Source organism: Syngnathus acus, chromosome 6, assembly GCF_901709675.1.
Source record: "Syngnathus acus chromosome 6, fSynAcu1.2, whole genome shotgun sequence".
In the NCBI taxonomy this organism is placed as follows: domain Eukaryota; kingdom Metazoa; phylum Chordata; class Actinopteri; order Syngnathiformes; family Syngnathidae; genus Syngnathus; species Syngnathus acus.
Window position 1 is genome coordinate 10,335,483 of NC_051092.1, and position 10,105 is coordinate 10,345,587.

Below are 10,105 nucleotides of genomic sequence, written 5' to 3' on the forward strand. Positions count from 1 at the left end.
TTGCTAGAGACGTTTCATACATATATATACAACAGCACCAGCAGCAGGGCTCTCATCCAAGATGTCACTCTCCCCAAATACCATTTACTGTAATTATTCTACATGTGCTTCCTTGGTTGTGTTATTATAGAAAGGCAGTGATAAACTGCCTAGACACGGTTTTAATCCTAAATTTTACTTTACCAAGAATAGTCAAATATTTTATGGCCTTTTTAGGTGGAAATGTATCGGTTGCTCTCTACTATAAAATTTTGAATATTACCCATGCACTTTATTGCCTGCAGTGCAGAACATTCATGTTCCAATAAATCTGGATTTACTGACTGTATTCTCACATTCACTGAGTTTGTTCTTCTGCTATATTTTTCAAAATAGTTGGTTTAGTCAATGTTAGATTATAATTTGAGTAAATCCCTAAACCGGATTACATGAATTGTCTTTGAATAGGGAGTCAAAGGGAAGTCTCACTTGGTGTGCCTTGTGTACATACAGTAGATGCCCAGTAAGGCGGGAAACTGGAGTGAGTGTGTTGGTTTTACTCTCGACTTTACTTTAAATGCCTAATCCATTATCGGTGCTTTCTCACAACCTGGATTCATCTATTCTTTTTATTGTGGCAGCACGGCAGAGCACTGGTTAGCACGTCCGCCTCACAGTTCAGAGGGAGGAGTTCAATTCCACCTCCGGCCCTCCCTGTATAGAGTTTGTATGTTCTCCCCGTGCCTGCGTGGGTTTTCTTCGGGCACTCCAGTTTTCCTCCCACATCTCAAAAACATGCATGGGAGGCTGATTGAGCATTCCAAATTACTCGTAGGTGTGAGTTTTTCATTTAGGTATGAGGGCATTTTTTGTAATGTAAAAGCCGTTTCAATCAGACTAAGCCATTAACTGTATTTACTTTAGTTATATGTATGTGACTTCGCTACCAGAGAGTAGTTTTAAGCAATGGTCAGGTTTTCCTCTTCCTGTCTGGCCTGGTGCCTGACTCCTCTACAGCTCACACGCTTTATGTGTTTGTGTTGGGTGCAGACGTGGAAAGGCCTCTGGTTTTTAAGGGAAGAGACACTGTGTGAATGTCTTTTATTGCACTCTCGTGTGCTTGTGATCATTTAGCTACCAAACTAATAATTGCATGTCTCCTTTCAACAAGTTCGAAAAGTGTTTTTCTCCTTCCCTCTTCTAAATTGCTGCTATTTGGCAGCGTCAGTTTTAAAAAGTAGGCTGTTTAATGTTGTTTAATACATTATGAAGTTCTGTACCTTTCATTTTGTGTGTCAAACCATGCGATATTGTACGATAGACTATAATCACACCCAAGAGAAAAAATAAAATACACTTGCAATACACATATTTTATGACCTTGTCCGCCATGTCAAATAGCAGCATATTAGAAAAATTACAAGCATGCATGATGTTTGGTATGCCAATCAGAGCTTCTTTTGATTGATCTCAGTTCCAGCACAAAACATCATAACTGCAACTCCTACTGTAGGTACTCGTAGACTTCTTATGATGGAGTTTTCGATGTTTAGTCGAATGGTGAATTTAAAAAATGATCGGATGACTGTGATTTTAAGTCCATCTGCCATTTAGCTCAATCAATAACATTACCATGCTTGAAATTCTGTGATTTGTTCATGCCTTGGGGAGATAAACTGTCTGCAAAACAAGATGTCCCAACAATATCAGTTATCCAGCAGTTCATTTGTCTCTTTTTCTTCTTCTTATTCTTTACTTAAGGTTTAAATAAAGGATCTTTGTATGTTTGGAAACCACCCCTCTCATACATACCTCTGTTCACTACAGCTTGGCAGACTTACAAGGCTCCTGAGCTCTTTTGGTTGCTTTCCAGTTGATTTCTGCAAGACAGAGTGATGGGTTAAAGAAGAAATCATCACCTTTTTCAAAAATCAGTGTCTAAATAATGGCAAACAAACATATGGTTGTGGTTAGATGGAAAACTCACCCATTTATAACAATCTAGCATGTCTGCCTGCTCCTGTCTGGATTGCTCTATCGTGGACATTCTTTTTGAAAAATGCTAGCACGTTAGTTTATTGCTTGGCCGTGTTAATGCAACCTTATCTTAAATCTACAGCATGCTCACTTTCGTCATCGTTAGCACACTTTAAAAAAGTATGATTCATTTCGTTTCCATTTTAGGCCAATAATATGCTTCCATTTTTGTGGGAGCAGTTTAGTGAAGGCACTTTTTTGTTCCAGCATGACCCCAGCTAACAAAGCATCTGTGGATGAGTTTGGCCGACATGACATAAGCCCCGATTTGAGCCTTCTGGTAGAATGAACGAACATTTGTTGGTTTTCCCCCATTTTTACGGTATTTTGGCCAGATGTGCTTCTTCCATCCAAATAGCTTAAAATTGCATATTTCACTTCACTGTAATCAGACACATAACATTAGGTTATTATTTTTTCTTTTTTCCAAGCACAAAACCAAACATCCATCACTGTTGATTTTTATGGAAAACTGATGATTGTTAATGTCAAATGCCCTTTAACCTAGAATGTTAAAAAAAACAGTGAGCTTATAATGGACCACAAGAGCCAAAATGAAAGCTGGCTTTCTTTGATCATGAGAGAAAAAGGAGCTCCACCAGCAGCCACTTGTGCCCTGCTGTCCTTGACTTGGTCAAAATAGCCCATTTCAATGGAGCAATTGTTACCATCAGTGAAAATAATGCAGTTGGCCTTTGTAATTTGTGCTTCAGCAGACTTTTAGCAACAAGACAAATGGGGTAACAGTGACAACGTAATATTAGGCATCAGCTGATAAGGAACAGGTTCGAAAGTTTAAAACTAAAAAGATTAATTTACAGTGTAAGCATCACTGGTTCCACATTTCGCTGTAAAGTTGTATTCTGGACTTCGCGACTCAATTAACAAAAAAGTGTTTGCATTGTCCTACTCAGTTATCAAAGCAAGGATCCAATCATGTAGAAAGATGCTATTAAATGAGAAATAATTCAGGTGAATGAATCGGGTATTGTCTACCCTCATGTTGTCCACTCCATTATTTTTTCAGTGACACCCATACAAACCATAAGCAGCAGGTTGAAGCCTTCCTTTGTGTATGTTCGCAATAAAGATGCGTAATGATTGCTTCTTTCTGTTTCCTTTTTTAGACAAGCCAGCCTGAATGCAGCAGCTGAGAAGTATTACGGACAAGCAGCAAGCCTGAGACCCAACGTAAGTACATCCTATGGCGAATCATTAGTATTACCATTACAACTGGGTTATCACATACTGTTCAATGGGCCTTCATTATCAGTGAATCTCTGCAAAATTAGGGATTTTACTCAGACTGGAGGTTTATTGGTCCATTACCAGCTTCAAAAGCAAACACTTATGCTAAATACACCTGGACTACAAAGAGAGGGGTTAAGTAGTAATATTCAGTCCATATTGGCAGGAAAACATTTCAGATTCTTAATGATAAAATGTAATGTTTTCTAAATAAAAAATGGTCTGTAAGCGTAAAGAAGACAAAGATTATAAGAATGACAAGATCACTCGTGTACCCCATCTTGTTAACACTTCAGTGTGTCTTGACTTTAGCCATGTACCCTGTCCATCTTCTGTTGTTTCATGAATTACTCAAACGCACTAGTGTTTTGTATTAAAAACCAATGTCTGCGGGACAATTCCCTCCATATAAAGTCATGCCTTTGCCTCTCGCGAGGCAAGTTTAGTCATATCTGATGCTTGCTTTGCATGGCTCTTCATCTCCCCTTTGATGTGTCCTATCTCATCATGGGATTCTTTATCTTAATACCTACCTGCACTATTTGAGCCAATGATTGCCCAACTGAATTTCACACTCGGACTTTACATGGAACACATGTTGCTGTACAGAGCAGGCTAATGTGCTGCACATCTGGCTCTGCCTTTGTTGCTTATATGACGGTTTTGGGGGGAGGATTGGGAGGTAAGAGTGGTTGCAGAGCTGCAGGAAATGAGGAAAAAAAATGAAGGCTTTTTGACAAGGGACATTTGCGGAGTACCGCATGTGCTGCTACAGGGCAAGAGGAAAAATGCAGGAGTATGGATATAAATCAGACGTCTTACTCCTATGAATGATACAGAGCGCGGAAGACTTTTGGCTGAGCTTTGCTTAAAGGTTTTACCTTTGAATCGAGGAGGAATTTAACTTAGGACTTGATATGGTCTCCAAAAGATTTTTTCCGTTATCTTTGGAAGAAAAAAAATCCATAGTTGGTTTATTCCCTGCTGACTGCTATTTGTTACTTAATTCGTTCATGTTTATATATGTATATGTGTATATATGTATGCATATGTATATACGTGTGTATGTATGTGTGTGTATATATATGTGTGTGTGTGTGTATGTGTGTGTGTGTGTGTGTGTATATATATATATATATATATATATATATATATATATACGTATATACACGCACGCACACATACACACACACATATATACATATACTATATTTTATTATTATTATTATATTAAAGCTTCTATATATCTTGGTTAAACATACCTGACACCTAGCAAAGGTTTCTTTTAGCGCTTAATTCATCTGCCAGAAAGACTTTTCCTAATAAACTCTTTGAGCAGCTTCCGGAGTTCAAAGCGTACCACCACTGAAGTGCACTGCTTTCACCAGCATTGCTGCAAACAGAGCGTCGGTAGTTTACAAAAGCAGTCAGCTTTGCCAATTTAGCGTACCTGCATGTATGTCAAAAACAGGCTTTGTCCTGATGCTCTGGTTTGTCCTAGTTTCCTCTTTCAATTGCTGACACAAAGTCTAAATAGGGTCCTCGGGTGCTGCACAGTTGCCACTCACAGCTCATCAACAATGTTATCTGGAGGCAACCATGAACCTGGTCAGTGGTATCCCAACTGTGCAAAGACAGATCCTTGATGAAAAGCTCTTCAAGTGACCTATGGATTTAAGACTGGTGAAAAAATGTTCACCTTTCAACTGAAAGTTACACCAAGCACCCTGTCAAGATAACAAAGTAGTGCCTTGAGGACAACTCTGATACTCTGAGACTGTCCTTGAGTGGCCCAGACATGAACCCAATATGGCATCCCTGCAGAAATATGAAAATGGCGCTCCTCCATAACTATGCACACTTGCATCCGAAATCTCCTCTGTTGTTGTCTTGTAGTATCCTGCAGCCTTGATGAACTTGGGAGCAATCCTCCACCTCAATGGGAAACTTCAAGAAGCTGAAGCTAATTACCTCCGAGCGCTGCGCCTCAAACCGGATGACACCATCACCCAGTCCAATTTGCGAAAGCTGTGGAACATCATGGAGAAACAAGGCCTCAAGACCACGAGCCCTTAAACTCCTGTGGACTGCCTCCTTGGCGAAAGGATGACATTCATGCTCAGCTTGTTGACATGAAAGAGACTCAGGGAGGATGTTTGCAAATACAGAGAGGTCTTGACGGTGCTTCGGCGCCCATGTCACGGCTCCTGCACACACCTTAACTTTTGACAAAAATGTCCCAAGTTTGGTGTGATTGTAGCTCCTTTTTTCTAACAAGAGCACTTGAAATGAAGGTAGGAATGAGCTTCCATCCTGAAACATTGGCAAAGAATTTCAAGGAAGGTGTTTTCTATCACCTTTTAATGAATCAAATAGTCTGTCAGTAAGACCGTACGGTATTCAGAATGCCACCCAATACATCAATAACCAATAAAAGATTAGATTAAATTTGAAAAGAAATATTATAAAGAAATAAGGTAGCTGGAATATTTGAGACTTGAAAAGGGAATTAATTTATTTGCTCTCGCAGCACAACCAAGGCCTCAAGAGTTTAAGAAAGTACTATATTTGTCGCCAATTACAGTTTACACACTTGGCCTGAAAATGGAAACGAGAAAGAACTTGGACCTGTGATATTTATTATGCCTTCTGAGACTTTTTCGAAGCGGTGCAAGTGTCATGTCGGCGCTTCTACGGGAATGAAGATTTTGTGGAACAAGTAGGAAGTTATCAATGGAAAAATAAACTACCTTCCTATGGAAGTTGTAAACAATTTAAGGACTGGTATGGGAGTGTGGGTGTCACCACTTCTCATACATGTCACACGCTTTTATTTAATACGTCAATGAGTGAAGGAGATGTTCTAGCCAAATACAAAAGCTATCTATAGCCATGCTGACCTTTTCTACATTTAAGGATGCAAAGACTGAAGACATGTTTTGCATTGCACTAAACTAATTTGATGTGTTTTTATAAAATGAATCCTAATATATACCCAAAGTGTGTATTTTAAAAAGAAATAAAAAAGAAAAACGTAGTCCGGCAAAGAGTGAGAGATATGTTAGTTTGCCTCACTACATTTTTTTTCTCCTCTTTCCGGTGTTAGTCTCAATGTGTCATGTTGTACATTTTGTGTCATTAACATAGTTGCTGTTGTCAGCCGAAATTAAGTGAAAACGCAATTTCTGGAGATGAAGACAATGTACAGAATCGGTGATATTTACGAGTTGTCATCATTGAGGAAGCCACTTTTTTTTTTTTTTACTGCATCCCAGCACGTGGATTAGTGCAATTCGTTTTCCAATTTCAAAACAATACTTCAGGAAATTGCGAAGAAAAAACAACATGCTTATTGGACACACCAGTCAGAACAAGACATGCTAATAGACAACAATAAGAGAACAAGGTGTTTTTTTTATTCTTGCCATGTTGGCCACAGAGACACAATTTATTGCACCTTGAGCCAAGTAGGTACCGTGCAGTGGAAAGTGGCCATTACTTTGTAAGTTATTGTGTTGTGTTACCACAGCAACGGAACCAGCTGGCACTGTGTTTTACATGCTTAATGAAGAAAGTGTTTGTGTTTTCTTACATGGATTAAGTCTCGACATTCATTTGAAGTACGACTTTGATAAATAGTGCAGTTTTGAATGTGGTATCTGAACTTGCTCATGTCTTTTTGGTGATTAGTCACGCGTGTAATACCGGTACAGTACATTTCCATTCACATTCCTTCCCAACGTCAGACACTCCACAACGTGTGTTTCAGTGTTACGTAGTGTGTTTTTGAGCAAACTGCTAATTGCTTGAGTCAAGTGTCCCACTCTGTGGCTCAGCTCAGGAATCTCAAGCAGTGCATTGTTGCAGAAACAATTCTTCACAGAGCTAAATTATAGATTTATTTTTGAAAGCTGTTGTATATAATATTGATATTTGTAACTTTTTTTCTTTTTTCTTTTTTTTTTTAAATGTTGGAACAGAACTTTTCCCTGATGTTGCTTTTCTTTCCCCTAATAAATTTATGCTATCATGCATTTGAATGGATTTGTTTCCTTTTGGGTCCAACTTACACCAGGGTTTTTTCCTTTTGTAATTAAGTGACATTTCACACCCGCTTTCTTGTCTGCCAAAATTATTTGGGTAGTCCTGCAGGCTGTGCAACAGCTTTTACACCGCATTTAAGACTGCCTCCATTGCAAATTTGTTAAAGCCTGTCATAAAAATAATGGTAATGGATCTCCTCAGCTTTGATCTCTGTGGATCAAAGAAGACATGTAAACATTTCCATGTGTGGAGGGTAGCACATGTCCACATATGGCGTACAGTATAGTCCAGGTACGACCTCATGGCGCTGCTTGTACTTCCTGTTGTAGAATACACAGAAGCTGTTTAAACTGTCCAGTGGCAGTTGTGTTCTGTATTAGAGAAATGTGTGTTTACTTGGAGTTTGAGATTTCCCAGAATATATGTAAAAGCAGGTGAAGAATGAGTCCCGATGTATAAATAATGCAGATGCTTCGCCACCCAAAAGAGGACTTAAAAAAAAAAAAGAAAATCATGAGGAATGAATGATGTTGAACTTATGGTTCTGTTTTCACGTTGAGAAACGGAACACCAATAGAAGGTTCACTATTACCATTACAACACTAAATGAGGATTACATTTTTGAATATACACTACCGTTCAAAAGTTTGGGGTCACAAAATTGTTTGGGTGACCCCAAACTTTTGAACGGTAGTGTAAATATTATAATAAAATATTATGAATTAAATATTATAAATTATATCTTATATTTGTATAAGATTATAAAAAATCTATGAATATAAGTATACATATATATTATAAGATTTTTTACACAGAAGATTATATATATAATCTATAAATAATTATCTAAATAAATATATACACTACCGTTCAAAAGTTTGGGGTCACCCAAACAATTTTGTGACCCCAAACCTTTGAACGGTAGTGTACTTTCACGAAACAATTTAATTCGGAAGCACATTTTTCATGATCTCTTACCTTATGTGGGCCTAGGAACTCTTCGTTCCAAAAATGGTGGTCTAACTTTTTATTGTTGCGCACTTCATACACTTAAACACATCCTCATTAAAATTTATTTTTCCCCTCAGGGAAAAGCAATTCCATTTTTTGTCCACATAAATCATGTTTGCTTCATATTAGGTTAGCAATAGGTGCCACAGTGATTTCTATTTTCTGTAGTTTAAAAACAAGAAAATGTTCACCCTCATGTGCCTCACTACTTATTCCAACAGATGTTACCAATAGAGGTTCGCTTTGAATTGAAGCAATTATGATAAATCAAGGATCGTTGATAACATCCCTTCAGCAGACATTTCTCAGGTTTGACCATCTAAAGAAGTGTTGATGCACAAATGTCTTGAAAAATGACATCTGGGCACTTCTTATAAATATAGTATTTTGTCTTCAAAAAGAATTACATTAAGCGTGCAAAGTCTTAACTGAAACTATGCAGCAGTCAAAGTTCAACCAAAGGTTAGAAATCCAAAAGGGATTTTTTTCACAGCTGCCCAGTTTCATCAGGTAGATAGTATTTGATATTGTCTGATGGACTATCAGTGCAATGATCTGAACCAGTGTTCGATACATTTTCAAGATTACACGACTATGTAAGTATGTATCCAATGTTATTGCTTGATAGAAGAAGCATGACGTGGAATTTCTTGCATCATGTTATTGAAGTATTTTTCTATGTCCTGAATTTTATTTTAGTGATCTAAGATGACAAATTGTAAATATGACTTATGCTGTAGGCCTACTCGTGGATTTTCATGAATTGAGTATAAGGAAATTTTATTTTGATGATCAAAGATTGCAAATTGTAAATATGACTTGTGCTGTAGGCCTACTTGTGGATTTTCATGAGTTGAGTATAAGAAAAAGCAACTTGCACAATATCTCGTTTACCAACACTGGCTCCCATAGTGAGAATATGATCTTGCACAGGGATCTACAAAGTTGATCTAAAGAATATGATGTAGTATGATCTTGCACAGGGATCTACAAAGTTGATCCAAAGAAGGAGTCTGGCACCACCGAGATTCACAGATCTCTCGGGATGGCCACACCTGAAGATTTATAGAACGCTATTACCAGCATAACCCTTGAGGCCCTCTGAACACTTTTTTTGCAGCTGGTCCAGTGCATAACACCATGTCAGGACTGATTAGTTCCAGAGACAGCGAAGGGGATGTGAACATCCAAAAGTGTGCTGTCAAAACAACAAGCGCTTCTCCAGACAGCTGGCTTTCCATTCAGGATCTCAAATGCCATTGCATGCACATTAGGAAAAACACTAGTATGGGACCATTCCGATATGTCCGACTGGTTCGAACGCAATCCACAGAAGGTTGACGTTCCTTTGAGGAAGACTTGAAGATCCTCATTGTGATGTGAAGAAATGACTCATCTGACCTGTAAGGGGTCTTTTCGGGTGATTTAACACACACTGACAGCAACAGTGCTCATGAGTAGATCCCCTCCACATTACGCCACGATAAATCAAATTTAGCTTATATAGTTGAAATGTATGTTTCCCTTACAAATATATACTTGAATAAATCATACAACGTGATTAGTTATTCCTACAGTATATTTTCTCCAGTACGTAATGAGCATAATTTACATGTGGATTCTTGCTATTAGCTTACATACAGTAAGCTTTTGGTTGACCTATTTTAATGTGATATATATCAATTCACATGCACTAGGTTGTCTTCTAGCTTTCTGTGTTTATACTGTTATATTGTGCTGAGTGCTGCAGGAGATATTACTAGTAGAAACCCCACGGCTTGGACAC

At 38.1% G+C, this 10,105-nt stretch overlaps 1 protein-coding gene across 1 annotated transcript in view; it reads left to right on the forward strand.

The window, feature by feature from the left end:
- Positions 1–7,304, forward strand: part of tmtc2b (transmembrane O-mannosyltransferase targeting cadherins 2b) — a 64,419-nt gene extending 57,115 nt beyond the window's left edge. Inside the window, exons 11-12 of the mRNA XM_037254385.1 lie at positions 3,144–3,207; positions 5,161–7,304. Of these exons, the coding sequence (XP_037110280.1) occupies positions 3,144–3,207; positions 5,161–5,340 (244 nt within the window). The 3' untranslated portion in view covers positions 5,341–7,304. The remainder of the gene's footprint in view (positions 1–3,143; positions 3,208–5,160) is intronic.
- The last annotated feature ends 2,801 nt before the right edge of the window (positions 7,305–10,105 follow it).